The sequence below is a fragment of the Ctenopharyngodon idella genome, chromosome 6, assembly GCF_019924925.1.
Source record: "Ctenopharyngodon idella isolate HZGC_01 chromosome 6, HZGC01, whole genome shotgun sequence".
In the NCBI taxonomy this organism is placed as follows: Eukaryota; Metazoa; Chordata; class Actinopteri; order Cypriniformes; family Xenocyprididae; genus Ctenopharyngodon; species Ctenopharyngodon idella.
This window is the reverse complement of record NC_067225.1, coordinates 6,589,659-6,609,720: the sequence shown is the minus strand read 5'-3', so window position 1 is coordinate 6,609,720 and position 20,062 is coordinate 6,589,659. Positions and strand designations below refer to the sequence as shown.

General features: G+C 35.8%; 2 protein-coding genes across 2 annotated transcripts; one reads left to right on the top strand and one right to left on the bottom strand.

Moving 5' to 3' along the window:
- Positions 1-587: 587 nt before the first annotated feature.
- Positions 588-11,051, bottom strand: gpr161b (G protein-coupled receptor 161b). The gene is made up of 6 exons (XM_051897662.1): positions 10,613-11,051; positions 7,917-8,363; positions 4,723-5,441; positions 4,443-4,550; positions 4,057-4,179; positions 588-2,297 (listed from the first exon to the last, which is right to left on the bottom strand). The coding sequence occupies exons 2-6, from the start codon at positions 8,273-8,275 to the stop codon at positions 2,020-2,022; spliced, it is 1,587 nt and encodes a 528-aa protein (XP_051753622.1). The 5' UTR covers positions 8,276-8,363; positions 10,613-11,051; the 3' UTR covers positions 588-2,019.
- A 643-nt stretch (positions 11,052-11,694) lies between these two features.
- Positions 11,695-19,714, top strand: atg3 (autophagy related 3). Its single transcript, XM_051897676.1, has 12 exons — positions 11,695-11,912; positions 12,656-12,697; positions 12,797-12,846; positions 15,315-15,385; positions 15,518-15,625; positions 15,720-15,769; positions 15,905-15,992; positions 16,076-16,110; positions 16,191-16,346; positions 16,487-16,614; positions 16,761-16,829; positions 19,295-19,714. Exons 1-12 carry the CDS (start codon positions 11,841-11,843, stop codon positions 19,374-19,376), a joined length of 951 nt encoding a protein of 316 aa, XP_051753636.1. The 5' UTR covers positions 11,695-11,840; the 3' UTR covers positions 19,377-19,714.
- Positions 19,715-20,062: the final 348 nt, after the last annotated feature.

The window sequence follows — 20,062 nt, the reverse complement described above, 5'->3', positions numbered from 1 at the left end:
TTTTTTAGTTTATGAAAGTACACTTTGAAGTATACTCTCAGTAAACTACTAGTTTAGTAGTTTTATACTGCAATACAGTAGTTCTAAGTTTTCTTTAGCGGAACTTAACATCATTTAGGCTACTGTTTATATATTATTTTTGCACTTTGAGCATACTATGTTTCTATTTAGGTACTGATTTTTACCTTTAACTAGTACACTTACGAGTATACTGCATAAAAATTCACGTACTCAGGAGCATATTTGTTTTCTTTATAAATCAATATTTTCAAGTGTGTAAGACAGTATGTAAAACTATGTGAAAAAACTAGGTTAATATGATACTCAAAAAAAAAGAGTAAACACAACTACAAGCCAAGTAGATTATTTAGAATACCTAATTACACTTTTGAGTATATCTCGATTAAAAGTATTGGTAAGTATTGGCCAAATATACGTAGCCTTTTCTGTCAGTACAAGTAAAGTATACTTTTAAGTATATTTCTGGGAAGTACATAAAAAGTAGACTGAAAGCTTTCTTGTTTTTGTAATAGCACTCTTGAATGAACTTCTTTTGTAAGGATTACTGACAACTGTGAGAAACAGACTTAGAAATACAAGTGCTGTTTATTATCAGAAAGATAGTTATGATATAAAAGGCAATGGGTAATTCATAATTTAAATGTTTATAAAAAAGAATACTAAATTACAAAATGTTTACACCTTAAAATGCAATACAAAGACAGCTATATTCCATAATTTTCACCTGTATATCTGGAGTATTTAAAGTATAAGACTTAGTATTACAAATATTTTACAACATTTTTTTTCACTGTAGAAATATTTAATGTGAGCATCATGTACTTGTTGTCAATGTAGTTTTACAATGTTATAAACTCAGTGCTTGAAAACAGCAACACTTTGCACTCATAATGGATAGTGGTAAATATATTTTGGCAGGTCTAAACATTATTCATGGATGTATTCAAACATGCAGTACTGGCCACATGACTCAGTACGACATGAAAATATGACATTAATCAATTTGCAATATTTTAAAAGCAGACAAAGATAAATATTTAAACAGTTATAAACACACACAAACACAAATGATTACTTTTCCTTTGGGTCCCCTCCATGTCTACAAACAAATTACACACCTCGTTTATATTGAATAATGAGGTCACTACAGTTAAAGGAGACCGGGGCTAGTTGTCACAGGGCTGCATCTCAGTACCTATAAGGGTTTGAGTCAGACATCTAGTTGCATAAATGCTTGTTTACCTTTGCTGTTTTTAAGCACCTTGTTCAAAACTGTCAAATTAGAATATTTTTTGTGAATTTTCTCTCTAATCTAAAATTTTTTTAGATTAGATTAATTATTTTTAACCTAAATGTTGAACTGTTTTTAGGACGTTTTTTTTTTTTTTTTTTTTCAAAAATGTCAGGTCACAATTTTATTAATGTAATTTTCTTTTGGCCAAAATAATGGTTTGATATTTTTTGTCAAGTTTTAAATTTTTGTTGTTCCATTAATTACTTTGCTCTTCATAATTGTTTAACTGCTTAAAAATACTATATATAATATGCTATTTAATGGAAGGTTCTCGTTGTGACAACTTACCCCATGTAGTGTGATAATATGCCCCGATTTTTTTCCTGGGCACTAATAGTGAAAATGCTTTTTTTGTCGCAAGACTTGTTTCTAAACAGAAATTGCATTTCAGAAATAAACCTATTCTGAGAAATATTCACTGGTGCAAAAAGTGTGACAACCAGCCCCAGTCTGCCCTATATAGTATATACATTTTTTTAATTGTTTGGAAATTTAACTCCTTTCCAAGAGAGCTCTTTTCCTTAAAAAGCTTAAACTGACTTGTTTTGATCTTTTGCTAGGAGTTTACAATACATTTCATGAAGTCTTTGTGGAATTAATGATAGTCATGAACCTTGGAGATTTTTGGCCTCCAAAATGCACAGTCAGAATATGTGCTTCATTGAGAGCATTACAAATCAGATATCACCCATATGCAGATTAATTTATGCACATATTTCCTCGATTTCATCTTCGTCGTCTTCACCCTTTTCATCTTTAACAATTCCCTCATCGATGCTCTCCAGACGGACCCTCTGGCCATCTGGGTAGCGCAAGCCCCTCTGTGCGGGCTGAACCGATGAAATATTGTCAGTCAGAGACTCCGTACCGAACAGCAGAAGTTTGGCATCGCTCTCTATGGCTTTTGCCATACTGGACGCAAAGCTGTCAATCACCTGGTGTATCTCCGCCTTCACCAGGTGCTGAGACTGATCCTCACCAGCTGGAAAACAAAGGAAATACAGAATTAGAAATAAGTAATGACTACATTATCAAATTACAACTGCAGGAGATGTTCATGTGTGTAAAATGGTGTTTTTGGCCCTTTAATTTGATAGCAGCAATGAGAAATAGGACAGGAAAAGGGTTTGCGTTATAGGGTTTATGGTGTTGATGAGTAAACGATGAGTAAACAATTTTCCAGATAATCTGTGATCCAGATTTTTCCTTTTTTTAAAGAAAAAGAGGAACAAATAGAAATGAATTTGTCGTGGTAATCAGGGCTTAAAAACAAAAAAAAATTCAATCATTCCACTCCGAGCAGAAACGCTATTTTAACGTTTCTGTTCCAGCATTCCTTCTGTATTATTAACGTTCCGAAACTGGTTTCATTAGAAAAAATAACGGTAAATAACATTATTTTTTAACTTTTTTTGTTTGCATGTAGCCTACTTAATAATAATAATAATAATAATAATACATACAGCATTTTATTTATTAAAAAACAAAGAGAGTATTTGCCATCTTAGCCAATAGGCCTACAATTATCTTTTATAACAAGATTCTGTCCAAATGTACTAAACCTATTAAACAAAAGGAAAAACAACAGTTTATAAATTAAAGTATTTTTTAAAGATATTTTAAAATGTTTGCTGCATGGTTAAAAATGCCGACGCTATTCCTGAGAGGAAACAAGATAAGTTGCGTATACGTCGCATTTTATTATTACATTCTGAAATAATGTCAACAATGTTAACGTTAAAGGGGTGGTTGATTATGATTTCACTTTTTTAACTTTAGTTAGTGTGTAATGTTGCTGTATGAGCATAAAAAACATCTGCAAAGTTATGATGCTCAAAGTTCAAAGCAAAGGGAGATATTTTCTCTGTTTAAGGACTACAAAATGGCTGGTAGGGACTACAACAAGCTTCTTTCCAGGTTGGTGACATCACTAACCCTAAAATTTACATAAACCCTGCCCCCGAGAACACGCAACAAAGGGGTGAGGCCATGTTATTGCAATACAGTACGTAACACATATGCAGTAGCATGTAATAAAAGCAAGATGACAACATAAGTTATAACCGTAATTAAACTAAACTATACCTGTTCTATCTTCATGCAGCATATATTCTCTAGCTCTGTAGGCTTCTTACAACAGTTCCCACACGAGCGATTTATAGATTATCATGACAGAATATGCTAATGAATGACTTTGAGATATCCCACATCAGCTACATAAATTAAGCAACTAACCATTCAGAAACATCCTGTTGCATTCTACATGTTATCACTTCTTCTTGAGTCTCACCATCATTGTCTGACTCCGGTTTGAACATAAAAGGCTGAACAGTTTCTGACATTTTCAGTGAGTCTTGGTGAGGTAATCGGCACTGCTAACACTATGTGCTAACAGGAGCTCTTGAAACCCCGCCCTCTGCTTAGGAGCAGCAGCTCACAAATGATCACAAATGATCACCTTAAATCATCATTTGTGTTCTACTGAAGAAACAAAGTCACCTACATCTTGGATGCCCTGGGGGTAAGCAGATAAACATCAAATTTTCATTTTTGGGTGAACTATCCCTTTAACATGCTATAGCTAAAACTTCACATACACACTCTGGGGACATCAGAGACTTATTTTACATCTTGTAAAAGTGGCATTAATATGACCCCTTTAAGTTGGCTTTCAGGTGCAGTGGAGCTCTGTGAAATTCTGTCCTTTTAATCACTTATTTACGAGAGGTAGTTGACTGTACCTTTAGACTGCTGTTCCACCTGGTCCTCAAACATTACTGAACCCTTGCGCTTGTTGAATAAAGCACTGTAGTGTGAGCTTTCTGCTCCCTCAGAACAGTTATCCAGCAACATGATATCTGTACCTGCAGAGTAACAGTTACAAAACAAAACACATTAGGTAACAATAAATGAGTTTATTTATTTTTTTAATTATTACTTTTATTCAGCAAGGATGCATTAAATTGATCAAAAGCGAATGAAAAGACATTTATAATATTAAACAAATTCTATGTATCATGGTATTTCACATTTTTACTGTATATTTATTCAAATAAATGCAGTCTTGGTGACCATAAGAGACTTCTATTGAACGGGTGTGCAAGTATACAATTTTATCTACACACACCTGAGTCCTGGGAAAAACTGAAGCCAGTGTCTCCTGTGCTACTACCAGCACCTAAAAGCTGGCCTCCACCAGCCAACATGGCCGTCAGGTGTGGAGACATACCAAGATCTGCAACAGAAAGATGTTGATTAAGGGCAGGACACAGTATTTGCATGATAAATGTGATACATATACATATACATCAACCTATCGCATAATAAAAATAGCTAAATAAGGATTTGATTAGCAACATCATAGCCCTACATAACCAGACATGACCATGACATTATGTAACATTCACCTGTGATTCGGTTGGAGATGCTAAAGAGGCGGGACTTCCTGTGGCGGCTAATGAATGATTCCCGATAGTGACGGTCACCACAGCACATGCCAAGCAGCTCTTTCCTTACAGTTTTATTCCACAGCCCGTATATGAGAGGATGACAGGCAGCACTGACAAACGACAGCCAGGTCACCATTGTCTCCAGTCCAGATGACACACTTCCTCGCCCCGATACCGCCTCGGTGAAGATCACTATCACATACGGCCCCCATGTCATCAAGAAGGTGCCGACCACCACCAAAATGGTGACCAGGGCTTTACACTGGCTGCCAGCGTAGATCAAACCTTTACGACTCCCGATGGAAGAAACCGAGGCGGTGGAGTTCTTTCGTCCATTCCTATTGGAGGATGCGGGCACTTGAACCACCACAACCGTCCCGCAGTGCACCTTGCGAGCTTTGTGCCGTGCCACACGAAAGATGAGGCTGTAGCACACCAGCATGGCAAACAGTGGAATCAGGCAGCACCACGCAACCCAGAATGCAGTGTAGCTGACTTCACGATACCAGGCCACAGTGCATGTCTTCTTGAAATGGTCAAACTCAAATGTGGACCAGCCGAACAGAGGAGGCAGGCAGCCCACCAGAGAATGCAGCCACAGGTAGACAATGGCCACTGCTGCACGATTACCTGTGATCTTGACAGGGTAGACCATTGGAAACAGCACAGCATAGTACCTAACAGAAAACAGAAAGTGGTTAGTTTAGTTTTAGACGTTGATTCCCCGGTTTCACAGACAAGGATTAAGGTAGTCCTAGACTAAAATGCATGTTTGAGCTGTTCTAACTGAAAGTAACTTGTACTGACATACCTTAAAATATGTCAGTGGCATTGTTTTGTCTCAAGATGTAGTAATGTTTCTTTCTAGTGAACGTTTATAAAAGCTACTTAAATGCCCTAATTGAACTAAGGCCTAATCCTAGCTCAATCTAAGCCCTGTCTGTGAAACCGGGCCGATATGTTCTAACTCTGACCTTAAAGGAAAAGTTCATTATGTCAATAACATCCAACAGCTTTGGCTTTTGCATGTGTTGTGATCAGTGTCATTGATGTCAAACCTGATGTGATGCATCTAAAACAGAGGTTCTCAACATTTTTGACTCAAAGGCAACAATAATTGATGACCCCCTTCAATATAGGCTAATATATTTCTTCAGATATTTCTGCTGTAATTAGAACAACACTGCTTGTTTTCACACTCATTTAAGGCAAGACACTACAGGCAAAAAAAAAAAAAAAATGTTTTATTCACTGGCAAATTTTGGACTATTTGGCTTTTCAAAATGTGTTGTTTCAGACTAGTAGAAAGAAAACACCCAAAATACACTTTTAAGTCTTTATTTTATTGGATTTTATCTATTTATTTTATATATCTAGATTTCAATGACAGTACATGAAGGCCATTTTCTCAAAATTAGTTTTTTTTCCTGCACCACCACTGAGTCAGAAATCTCCACTTCAGTAGCCCTAATATCCACCACAATTTCCAGTTTTATTATTCCTGTCTACATTCTGAAGCGTTTTTTTTTTTTTTTTTTTTTTTTTTTTTAATAGAGAGGGGTTTGTTCATATATCATTTGCCTGATTTATTTAACATTTTGTCCCTAAAAACATGGTGAATGATTTATTTTCTGGCTGTTGACAGTATTTTTTGATTTATGGAGTGATAAAAAGAACTGTCCAACTGCCCTTTTGTAAAAATCTTCAATGTTCAGATTTCTGGTATGCAAATGAGTATTCAATTAGGTAATGCCCCATTAGTGTTTGCAAAATTTGTTGAGAATTACCATGATTAATTTTGTGTTTCCAGAAGTTTCAAGAATTAAAACATGGGACAATGGCATAACAGTAACTTCTGTGCAAATCTATGGAATTATTTTTCAAAAATATAATGCATAAAATGCAAAGGGAGATATTTTTTTAAGGAATCCGCTGTTTAAGGACTACAACAAAGTCTGGTAGGGACTACAACGAGCTTCTTCCCGGGTTAGTGACATCATTAACCCTAAAATTTATATAAACCCTGCCCCTGAGAACACACAACAAAGGGGGTGAGGCCATGTTGGGCTGCTTTAGAGAAGAGGAAGAATTGTAGTAGAGTGTTGCCGTCATTTTACGCTGGACTGCTTCACAAATAAGGGTCAATTCAATGCTGGATTTGCACAAAAGTTTAAAATGACGGCACATGCTAGTCGATAAGTTGAATCAACTCCACAGCAACTACATAAATGTATCCACTAACCATTCAGAAATGTCCAGTTGCATTCTAAAAGTTGTAACTTCTTCCTGAGTCTCAACTGATGCACAAGCTGTTAAAGCTCCGCCCTCTTTTGCAAAGCTGCTGGGAGCAGCAGCTCATTTGCATTTAAAGGGACACACACAAAAACAGCGTGTTTTTGCTCACACCCAAATGGGGCAAATTTGACAAGTTATAATAAAGGATCTGAGGGGTATTTTGAGCTGAAACTTCACAGACACATTCTGGGGACATCAGAGACTTCTATTACGTCTTGTAAAAGGGGCATTATAGGTCCCCTTTTAAAATATCAGACAACTTGAGCTTTGTATGACAAGGCAATAAGGCAATGTTAGTTACAATTAGGTTGTAATATCATGTGGTGTGACTCCTTAAAAACTTGATATTTATAAATGAATAATATAATTCATATTATATGTATATATATATATATATATATATATATATATATATAATATTTAAAACTTTATTTGGAAATAATAATTAAGACTTATATTCAATTAAATTTTATAGTCATAAAAGGTCATTTAGGTTGGGACAACATGAGGTTGAATAAATGATGACATAACAGTAAGCTGTTACAATACACAAAAGCATTAAATTAAGATGCTATTCATGTTGATAAAAATCCTGTTTTAGCATGTTTTCTAATAGTTTGTCCGTATCCACACATACCAAGCAAGAGTAAAAATCAAGGCAGCAGGGGTCAACAAACCAGACAACAATGCAACCATTCATTTGTACTTCAGCTACTACAGGATACAGATTTTAACATCCTGATTCTAAAAAGATTTAATGTAGAATAATGAGAGATGTTGGATAGTGTTTGGCTCATTTTGAGTGCCAAAGATGAGTTTGCATGATAAAAAGAAATGAACTTCATAATATTCCTTACCTGTCAATGGCAATAGCTCCCAACGTGAGCATGCTGGCAGAGCTGATGAGCAGATATAACAGTGCCGTGAAGTTGCACCATACAACGCCAAACAGCCATTCTCCATTAAGAGAGCTGGCAACAACAAATGGCAGCACCAGTAACGACAACAGGAGGTTGGAAAGTGTCAGGCTGAAGACAAACTTGTTGCTTGGCGTTAAGAGGTAGGGTTTCCGATAAAGGGTCAACACAACAAGCAAATTGCCCAGACAGACAAACAAGGCAATGACTAATATGACAACAGACTCCACGATCCAGGCCCAGCTGTCTCCCACGTCTGTGCCGTTCACCGGTAAGGTTACATTGCTGCTGGTGTTCATGATAAGCACGCTACGTCATCCAAATGCAGACCAAGGATATGTTTGCAGAGATCCATAGATCCATCGCTTGATCATCTCACTAAGATGTCTTAAAAAGTTTAAAAGAGAAAAACACTTGATTATGATTGTTGAAGGAAATGCTCATCCAAAATTGAAAGTGAACTTCCTCATGCAATTAAAAACAATCATCAATTACTTTCTTCTGTGGAACACACAAAGAGATATTTTGCAGAATGTCTAAGTTGATCCTGTCTACACAATTAAAGTAAATGGGCACTAAAGCTCTCAATCTCAAAAAAATGGCAAAACCACCATAAAATGTGATTTTATGACTTATGCACTATATCCCAAGTAAGGCTGCAACAAATAATCAATAAAGTCGATAATAAATGATAATGAATATAACTGACAATGAATTTGATTGCTAAATAATTGTACCTATGTGCTGTGCATGGAAAACATCTGCTAGTCACTTTACAATAGTGAATAATGTATTTCTATGGTCAAAACACATATTTCCATTTTCCATAAAGGCTCGTCCTGACAGCAAGCGAGTCTCTGTTAAACTTCACAGACTTCATTGAAGGAGCCATAGAAAGGAAGCACAATAATTATGAGTAAAATACAGGCCTACATTTTTCTGCATTAAAGGGTTAGTTTACCCAAAATGAAAATTCTGTCATTAAGTACTCACCCTCATGTTGTTCCAAAACCGCAGGTATATGAATATGACTCATCCATTAACATCAATATAATCAACACTTTCAAGGTCCAGAAAAGTACTAAAGACATCATTAAAATAGTCGACGTGACTGCAGTGGTTCAAACTTAATTTTATGAAGCGATGAGAACACTTTTTGTGGGCAAATACAAATAACAATTTTATTCAACAATATCTTCTCTTCTGTGTCATTCTCATACGTTGTTTACGTCCAGCGCTTCCAGGTTCTACGTCCGAATGTCGACTCATTATTGTCCGGCTCCTGCGTCAGCATCACACGCATGCGTCGTGCTGCTCACGTGATCAGCTTTGGCCAATACTGAGCCGGCATTCGGACATAAACACGGAAGCCTTCACTGTGCTTACTGGCAACTGCGTAAGGATAATGACAGGAAAGAGAAGAGATTGTTGAATAAAGTCGTTATTTTTGTTTTGTTTTTGCGCACAAAAAGTATTCTCGTCACTTCATAAAATTAAGGTTGAACCACTGTAGTCACGTCAGGAAGTTAACGATGTCTTTAGTACCTTTCTGGACCTTGAAAGTGGTGATTATATTGCTGTCTATGGACGAGTCATATACCTCTCGGATTTCATCAAAAATGTATTAATTTGTGTACCAAAGATGAACAAAAGTCTTACGGGTGTGAAACGACACAAGAGTGAGTAATTAATGACAGAAATTTCATTTTTGGGTGAACTAACCCTTTAAATATGTATTTTGTTGGAAGCTAAATGTAGGTTTAAAATGCTACATTTAACACAAGTAAGTCTATTTTTATGAGAGCAGTAATTGGTAAAGGGCTATTGTACTTGGGTATAAATGTAAAATAATTTGTTCAGATGAGTGAATGTTTAGTCTGTGCTTTTGTTTTTCTTTATTACTGTGGGAAAGTTTTAGAATGTAACGTTGAACACTTTTTTGCTCATAATATATAGCATAGTGTTTACTATATTTGTTTTCATAGCATTCAATTTCCCTTTTGTTGTATGGACAAGAGGATTTTGGACATTCTGCAAAATATTGCAGAAAAAAACGTCTTCCAGGTGTGAAACAACATGAGGGTGACTATATTTATTGTTCGGTGAACTATTCTTTAATTTTACACACATAATTGCTAAATCAAGTGCAAATGTAAGTGCTAACTAAAGTACAAAATAACTTCCAGCACTATATTATTACAGCTGAACATGGACGAGAAGGTAATAAAGGCAAAAGGTAATAAAGCGTTTACCAGCTCAAAAACCTCTTGTCATTACGCTATACATATATCACAGTTGTCCCATGCAATAAATCTGAACTTCGTACCATTAAATCAAAGTGAATTTGATTTTTAAATATTTAATCATATACATGCATGTAACTCTTTAGAAGTTGAGTTTGATATAACGTTATAACTAATATATTAAACTCCAAACTGTAAACCAACAACAAAAAACGTAAGTATAGTTCAGTATTTAGAATGATCAAATAATTTGTGAGGTTTAATCAATACAGTAAAATATATATCTACCAATTCTGATTGAACAAAGACCACTATTTAAACGCAACTTCCAATGTTATTAAGAAAGTTTACTTCGGAGAGATATAGTTTAATGACAAGTACTGGCCAACTCACCTCGCTGCTTCAGATGGTATTAAATCTCGCTTGAAAGTAGATGTGTCGTGTTGTGACTTTATTTACAGCTTGACGCTGATGAGATTCACAGAAACTACCACCGCAATGGCGGCGAAAGCGAATGTCTCCCCGTCTCTCTCGGGCTGTATGTGAGTCTGTGTGTGGTCTGTCTTACGCTGGTGTCTCTGTCTACACAAGTTAAAAAGCTCAGCTGCAACTCAGACAGTTTAAAATCTAAATCCATCACTGAAACTTACGGCTAAATCTAATGGTTATGTTATACACATAAAGCTGTATGTAACAGTTTACTATTGACAAAATGTGTTCATATGACACATGTCTCCGTGACAAGACGGTGGAGTGGGTTTAGATATTGCAGACATAAAAAGAGTAGTGCGCGTTTAACTTTGATTTTCAATACTGTATTATTATTTCCGTTCTTCTGGAATTCACTTTTGGACCACCAAAGACGATTAAAGATTCCCGCAGGTGACGTTACCAGAGGCACGTGACTACGATTGGCCAATAAACGATTTGCAAACGCCCTCTCTGTTGGTATCTGCATTTAACGGCCCTGGGTATCTGTAACCACGAGCACTTTTATGGCAATATCGAAATTGAAAGACTTTCCACGTCACCTATCACAATGACAAGTAATCAAAGAGCAAATAATAAAGGCAATAACAAACAACACACTTGTACAAAGGTCACTAGATTCATGTTAGAAGGAATTCGTATTATCATTTAAAATTGTCTCTTGTCCCTCGTGAACGTGTAAACAAATTATTATTTTTCTAATGAATGTCCTAATTATTCATAGAAGATTGTTTATTCACAATATACAAAGGCTGAAGAACAAATCTGATTTATTTGTATATTACAAAATTATTTTAAAATTGTGAAAAATGAGACCTTACATTTTGATCAGTTTTCTACTTATCAAAAGTTTATTTCTATTTGCATAGTATAAAAATCCACAAAATAGTTATAGAAATCAAATATATCATACAGACTTTAATTGTGCGGAATTATTGAGACGCTTTGCTTGTCAAGAATGGGTGTGTCGTGTAATATCGCGATATTTGAGATGCGGAAGTGATTGTCAGATGATTTAGGTCATGTGGTGTAGCTCGATTAGACGATTTCTAAACAGTGTGTAGTGTAAGGCAAGTATAATTCGTTTGAATCTCTACGCGAACTCATCAGTCTTGGAAACTCGTATTCCAGCATGCAGAACGTCATAAACTCGGTGAAAGGAACTGCTTTGGGGGTGGCAGAGTTTTTAACGCCAGTTTTGAAGGTAAGACGAGAAGTGTTAGCATGATTTGCAGTCTGTATCCAGCAGCTGCAGCATTAAATATGAGGTTTGATAAGTGTGGAAAATTCGAGCATGGACCTGTAAGCAGAAATTACTGAACCAATGTTATGATGATGCCAGTAGAGATCAATACTACCAACAGGCATCAAAACATAAGAAAACATGCAACCTGTCAGATGGCCCAAAGTTCAGTAGACGCCACTGCTGGCTGAAAACACACTGCATTTTAGGAAAAATAACCAGGTAAAGCTCTGAATTGCCTGGAATGCGAAATGTGATGTAGTTTAGGCCATAAGCATGTCATGTTTTCTTCGTGGAGTGATGCATATGATGCCACATCAGTCAAAATTTTGTAAATTAATTCTAATTAATCTTTCTATAAACTCCCATTTAAAGTAAACTTTATGTTAAACCTAAAATGTATAGATGGACATTATATTGAATTATATCACATTACATTGCATAGACATAATATATATAACATGCATGAACTGATAAAATGTATAGCTTTGTTTTTGGATAAAAGCATTTTCCAAATGCGCAAATTTATTGTTACCATTTAACTTCATGACCACTAAAAGTTAACACATACATATTTGCTGGAATATTTGCAGTGCAAAACAATTTATGAACCACATGTTAGCCAACTATACATCTTTAAAGGGCATGGGACAATATAAGAATATTTTTAAATGTTATTTATATCATGTGTCTCGCTTTTCCAGGAATCTAAATTTAAAGAAACTGGGGTTATAACTCCAGAGGAGGTGAGTGTGCATTTTGATTTTGTTATGGTGTTAAATATGCAGTTTAATAGGATTTACACACAGCGATTCAAGCACAACAGTGTTTTGTGTTCTGTGCAGTTTGTTGCAGCAGGAGATCATCTGGTTCATCACTGCCCCACATGGAAATGGCAAGAACACACACACACACACACACACACACACACACATATTTACACGGCTATCTAAATGGGGACATTCATAGACCTACTGTATTTATAAACAGCTAGTTATAAATCCTATATTCTCAGACTTAACACTCAACGTCTGATGCATGTGCCACACAAAACTGGAAATACTTTTGTGAAAGGAAAAGTCTAAATCTGATTGGCTGACATCTACAGGTGTTCTGTGAGTCTAGTGTGCAGCAATCTTTAATGGTCCACCAGGAACCAAAGCCATGTTTACTTTAAAAGTTCAGATATAGCAGTAATGAACGCTTCAGAGCAGCAACTGAACACTGGAAATGAAAAAAGTTCACTGCATAGAAACTTTTAGATATCAAGCGTTTTGTCTGAGGTACTTAGTTGAATTTAAAGAGATGTGTATGCATGCTTACTGACGACAGGATACAGTACAGTATTAGTTTCCAACTTTTTGGATTCTCAAGTGATCCCATTTTATTATTTGTGCGCCCTTTTGCAAGTCGCGTTTCCACTGCAGGAACTTTTCCCAGGAACTAGGGACTTTGGGTTGGTACTTGGTGTGTTTCAACTACAGGGACCAGGGTCTAAATTAAGTTCCGGGTAAAATTTTTCCCCCAAGTCCCTGCTCATGAGGTAGTACTTTTTCAAAGTTCAGGAACTTTCGGGGGTGGGTGCTGAACATGCTGATTGGTTGAGTTCACGCAGTATTTTGGTTGGTTGACTCCACACAGCATTTTGTTTCAACCACCATTTTTAATTTTGCACAAAAGATTAACATGACGGCACATGCTAGTCATTGAGTTGAATCAACTCCACAGCAACTACATAAATTTATCCACTAATCATTCAGAAATGTCCAGTTGCATTCTAAAAGTTGTAACTTCTACTTGAGTCTCTCCATCAGTGTCCGACTCCGGTTTGAGCAATGTAAGGCTCAACATCGTCATTTGACAATCATCATTTTGGCTGTGTGAGATTCTCCAGCTTTGTTGTTGTTGAGCAACCGAAGCGTGAGCTGTTACAGCTCTGCCCTCTTCTGGAGAGGGGGCCGGGATCAGCAGCTCATTTGCATTTAAAGGGACAAAAAACGGTGTGTTTTTGCTCACACCCAAGTAGGGGCAAATTTGACAAGCTATAATAAATGATATGTGGGGTATTTTGAGCTGAAACTTCACAGACACATTCTGGGGACATCAGAGACTTTTATTACATCTTGTAAAAGGGGCATAATAGCTACCCTTTAAGCTTATATGTGGAGGACGAAATCCAGCGGGAACTGGAAAGTTGCACACAGTCCTACGTAACTGGACTAATTTGCCTAATCTTCATTGTACTTTAGACTAAGATGGAAACGCAGACAGCAACAGGTCAGGGGGGAAAAAAGTTCCTGGGACAAATTGTTCCGAGTAATTTCGGTGGAAGCGAGGCTTAAGAAGGGAATATCTTCATTGAAACATGAAAATGTCTGGTATAGCACACCTGTCAGTTATTGTAGTGACATGTTTGCTTCCCTAAACATGTTGAACAAAACAAAACTGTGATTTGTCACTTTACATGTCAGTCAGTTGTCCTCTTCCTGACGCTCCTCTGCGAATTGCAGTGACTATGGAGCCCAGACCTTATGTCATTAGGCAAAGGTCTGGCTACACAAGACTATAAATGCTATAACCTAACCCTAACAGAAAACTTGCTGCATCTTTACATTTTACAAATTTTTTGTCAGATTTAGCTTACTTCTGGTTACAAAATTGTCCCCAAAGTATGGCTAAGTAGGCACACTAAGTAGAGCACCCATGAAAAGTTTGCAACACAATCTACTCCTATATTATTATTAATATTTTACAATAATTGTAAAAATAACACAAATGGAGTTATAGTAATTATTCAGTGTCCAAAAAGTTATATCATTTGAAAATAAATAAACATTTTGTATTTTAGTTTTTGGCACAATTAATTTCAGGCTTTTAAGCTCAAGCCTTTAGATAAATATGTCTTTAAGGTTTAGAGAAAAATCATTTCAGTCAAGACTGTCCAAACCTTGGACTGGTAGTATATTTTAGTGATTTGCTTTAGGTCAGTGGTTCTTAAACAGGGGCCAGGACCAAATGATTTAAAATGAGACAAAACATGCATTTCAATGAGCTAAAACACATTCAAAATCAAGATGTAATATAACATATTTCTTTTTATATTTGTTCCCTTAACAACTTTCACATTCCCATGGTGTGGAAACATGAGGGAAATTTTAAAAGTTTGAATCTAGAACTGGAAAAGTCATGAAAAATAATAAGTCATGGGTATTTTTATAATGAATATTTTTCAAGTTATGTTCAAGCTTTGAAATATCTCTAAAATACCTTCTAAATATCAGTTAGAAATTGTAAAAAAGTAAAATAAATAAATACATTTTGTGGCTTTTTACAGTGTTGAGAATCTATTTTCTTTACTTTTAGGGCATCTGGAGAAGAAGCAAAGGTGAAGCCCTATCTGCCCAAAGACAAACAGTTTCTATTAACCCGAAATGGTAAAAGAAGAAATCCTTATTCAGTTTCTGAAATGGACATTCTCACAGTATGCAAATGATCTGTATTGTGTTGTGTAAAGCTGTGATGAATGTTTTCTAAATGTCACAATATGGTGGTTTTTTGGCTCTCAGTTCCTTGTTACAAGCGCTGTAAACAGATGGAGTACTCTGATGAGCTGGAGGCCATCATAGAAGAGGACGATGGAGACGGGGGATGGGTGGATACCTATCACAACTCTGGTATGGAACAGAAGCTGAACAAACAGTAACATGTCTTTGTCATGCTTAAGTTCATGACAAGACATTCCTGACTTTTTTTTTTTTGTATTACTAGGTGTTACAGGGGTGACAGAAGCAGTTCGGGAAATCTCATTGGATAATAAGGTAAGGCAGCACTGTTGAATACTTCAAGAATGAAAGAAATTGCATAGAAGTAATGAATTTTTGATGTTGTGGTTTTAAGTTGTGAAAAGTATTTTTAATACATGTTAATAGTTACTGTTTTGTATGCACGTGAAGGACAATATGAATATGAACGTGCAGACGGGTGCCTGTGGAAATGGTGATGACGATGATGATGAGGAAGGAGAGCCAGCAGACATGGAAGGTAGCTCTGAATTTTTATTTATTTTCAAAACACACATTTGTTAACCAGTATGTTTGACTTTATAACTGGTATTTGTATTTCAGAATATGAAGAAAGTGGACTTTTGGAGACAGATGATGTAAGAATTTGTGCTCAACGCAAGCTTTTCAACATCAGAATTTTCTTTTGCAGAATTATTCTTTAATATTCTTTGTTCAGGCCACTCTTGACACAAGTAAAATGGCTGATTTAAGTAAAACCAAAGCAGAGGCTGGTGGGGAAGATGCCATTCTACAGACAAGAACTTACGATCTTTACATCACATATGACAAATATTACCAGACACCAAGACTATGGCTTTTTGGATATGATGAGGTAACTTTGCTTTATGATGCTTTGACATGATGGCAACATGTGACGTGATGTAAGCCTTTGGCTCCATATTTTCTTTCTTTCTCACATCACTTTAGTAAAACCCATTTTGTTTACTCCCTGCATGTTGTGCTCTTTCTTAGGACAGACAGCCTCTAACGGTGGATCAGATGTATGAAGACATCAGCCAGGATCACGTTAAAAAAACAGTCACCATTGAGAATCACCCTCACCTCCCCCCACCTGCTATGTGCTCTGTGCATCCATGCAGGTCAATACAAACATTACATAAATAACATGAATAATGTCATTATCGCACAAATATGTATCTGTATCTAACTGGAAAAAAGCATTCTCAATAATTTACATTCATTGTCATGTAAACTAATAATCTGCTCTCTTGCTTTTACTTGTCAGACATGCGGAGGTGATGAAAAAGATTATCGAGACTGTGGCGGAAGGAGGAGGAGAACTTGGGGTCCATATGTATCCTTTCTTTAAAAACATAGTGTGTAAGCACATACACTACCATTCAAAAAAAAAAATTTCAATGTATTTGAAAGAAGTCTCTTATGCTGCATTAAGGCTGCATTTATTTGGCTCAAAAATACAGTAAAAACCGTAAAAATGTGACTTGATTACAATTTAAAATAATTATGCCAGTCTTCAGTGTCACACGATCCATCAGAAATCATTATAATATGCTGATTTGCTGCTCAAAAAACATTTTTTATTACTAATGTTGCTTAATATTTTTATAAATACCGTGATTTTCTTTTTCAGAAATTATTCAAAAGAAGAACATTTATTTAAAGGATTAGTTCACTTCAGAATTAAAATTTCCTGATAATTTACTCACCCCCATGTCATCCAAGATGTTCATGTCTTTCTTTCTTCAGTCGAGGATTTCCATATAGTGGACTTCAACAGGTTGAAGGTCCAAATTGCAGTTTCAGTGCAGCTTCAAAGGGCTCTACACGATCCCAGACGAGGAATAAGGGTCTTATCTAGCGAAACGATCAGTCATTTTCTAAAAAAAAAAAAAAAAAAAAAAAAAAAAAAATGTATATACTTTTTAACCACAAATGCTCATCTTGCACTGCTATGCGATGCGCCATGCATTACGTAATCGCGTTGGAATGTTGGAAAGGTCACGCGTGACGTAGGTGGAAATAGGTAGAAGATTACGTAATGCGTGGCGCATCGCAGAGCAGTGCAAGATGAGCATTTGTGGTTTAAAAAGTATATCATTATTTTTTTTTTTTTAAATAAAGATAAAGATCGTTTCGCTAGACAAGACCCTTATTCCTCGGCTGGGATCGTGTAGAGCTGTTTGAAGCTTCAACCCGTTAGTAGCCATTGAAATCCATTATATGGAGAAAAATTTTGGAATGTTTTCCTCAAACCTAATTTCTTTTCGACTGAAGAAAAAAAAGTCATAAACATCTTGGATGACTTGGGTGAGTAAATTATCAGGAAATGTGAATTCTGAAGTGAACTAATTCTTTAACTTTTGGCTCTCTAGCAGTTAAAAAAACATAACTGCATGCGTTTTGCAGAAAAACATTGTTTTGGTTTTGCTTTGGCTCTGCGTGACTGTGCGGATGAATATGACCCTTCAGATTAGATAATGCTTTACAATGAACTCTGTTAAAGAGCTACATATGGCAATTTATCTGTTCACTAAAATACCTTACTCACCTGTTGAGTAATAAAAACGTCATCTCCGCGTTGCTTTTTTCTGGTTTTATTACAACCTCTGTCACGTTCTCTTTTTGCCAGCAGACTCTCCTCTGTTCGGTGTTTTTTTAAACCGGTAATACCCTGAAGATTCGAGATTCAGCGTGCTCCATGTCAACCTTTCTTGCTCGTTGTGTCTAAAATATAAACACTTATAGGCTTACCATAGTGAATCAGGGTAAGACAAAAACATGTTTTGGTAGAAGGATTGACGATATGTAATTTTGAACAAAAAAACGTTACATAGTTTACCTTTAAAATAGAAATGTTTTGTAACATCTTTTTGTAAATGTCACTTTTGATCAATTAAACACACATTTGCTGAATAAAACTATCCATTTCTTTTTTTTAAAAATCTTGTCCCTAAATTTTTGAATGGTAGTGTACACATCCAGTCTCACAAAAAAAAAAAAAAAAAAAAAAAATCCTGCTCATTCTTTATTATGATTTGCCACATTTTAGAATAATAGTAAAGTCATCAGAACTATGCAAAAACAACTGAAATAATACAGTGGCCAAAAAAATTAAAGAAATGTTATTAATAACTTATCACATATTCAACCCTTCTCGTGAACATGAGTAAACTGATATCATTGTTGGGTTTTTTTTTCATATTTTTCTTTTTGTTTTCATTACTCTTTACCACTCAGCTCACTACAGTGTACACACACGGCTTGATCTTTGGTTGACCAATCAGCGCAAAGGGGCTTTTTATTCCCGCCCATGTACAAATCGGATATTCAAGCTGTTTATTCATTTTGGTTTTTATTGTTTGTCCATTTAATGAATTAGAACAAAGTTTGATGGAAAAAACAAAAAAATTGAAATAACACAAGATTAGTTTACTTGTTCACAAGAAGGATCAAATATGTAACAAATGAACAGTTTCTTAATTTTTCTGTTTTGAAGACAAAAACGAGATAACAAATTACCGAAGGTACACGGTCCCTACTGGCATAACCCTCAACCAACTTCATGAGGTGCATCATGAGATGCTTTTTAAACTGTATTGCTGGACACTTTTTGACTGCACATCAGAAAGATTTTAAAGTCATAAAAAACAAATTTAGCTAAATATGTCTAGTAGTGTGTTTATCAGAGTCTTGTAGATTTATTTTTGGTGTTCTTATTGGAATGAACAAATGTTTATGTTGGTTTATGAGTCACTTTTTAAAAAAAAACACATTTTCCCTTAACTTTCATTACTTCAGGTATCTTCTGATTTTCCTAAAATTTGTGCAAGCTGTCATTCCTACAATAGAATATGATTACACAAGGCATTTCACAATGTAACTTGCTGTTCACCATTACGCCTACAACTATGACAACATGTATTGTGACTGCATTGAGGAAGCAGCAACAGTATAAAACTCAATAGACACTGTCCTGGAAAGATGCTGGGAATGTTCTATGAAATGCCTGGGAAGGGGATCTGTCAAGTCTGATGGTTAGCCACACACATTTAAATCCAGTTTTCCCTACTATTGTTCAGCTTAATCTCTGTATTAGCCACTTGCTCTTAATGCTGTACTGAAACTAAAAATGTTTTGTTTTATATTTACGTTTCCAAAAAAACTGTGCGACATATAACAAGCCATTTTAATGGCAAATAATAAATGGCTGTCAAAATATGTTGGTGTTATTTGTATGATCAGAATCATTTTGCGAGTGTGAGCTGAGCTTTGTCTGGTGTTGGACTGTCGACTTACATGTCAGCTTGTCTTAACGCTCTGTTCTTTGAATGCTGGAATCACTGTCTTGGATCCAGACCATTGTTGTGGTAAACCCTATTCAGTCCAACAGTCTGCATCTGTAGAATTGACATACCACAGTTTTTGTATATGTGGATTTTAATGTATTGTCGACTTCGAAAAAAAAAATTAAATTTGAAAAATCTTTTGAAAAAGCTTAAAGGGTTAGTTCCCCCCCATATGAAAATTCTGTCATCATTTACTCACCCTCATGTTCAGTTTATTTCT

Excerpts from the sequence above, each read along its gene's own strand:
- gpr161b (XM_051897662.1), bottom strand. The coding sequence starts at position 8,275 with ATGAACACCAGCAGCAATGTAACCTTACCGGTGAACGGCACAGACGTG. Across the intron at positions 4,551-4,722 it reads CATCTCCAACCGAATCACAG|ATCTTGGTATGTCTCCACAC; the intron begins GTGAATGTTACA and ends TTTCTGTTGCAG. Across the intron at positions 4,180-4,442 it reads CAGTTTTTCCCAGGACTCAG|GTACAGATATCATGTTGCTG; the intron begins GTGTGTGTAGAT and ends GTTACTCTGCAG.
- atg3 (XM_051897676.1), top strand. The coding sequence starts at position 11,841 with ATGCAGAACGTCATAAACTCGGTGAAAGGAACTGCTTTGGGGGTGGCA. Across the intron at positions 15,386-15,517 it reads GTTTCTATTAACCCGAAATG|TTCCTTGTTACAAGCGCTGT; the intron begins GTAAAAGAAGAA and ends TTTGGCTCTCAG. Across the intron at positions 15,770-15,904 it reads AAATCTCATTGGATAATAAG|GACAATATGAATATGAACGT; the intron begins GTAAGGCAGCAC and ends ATGCACGTGAAG.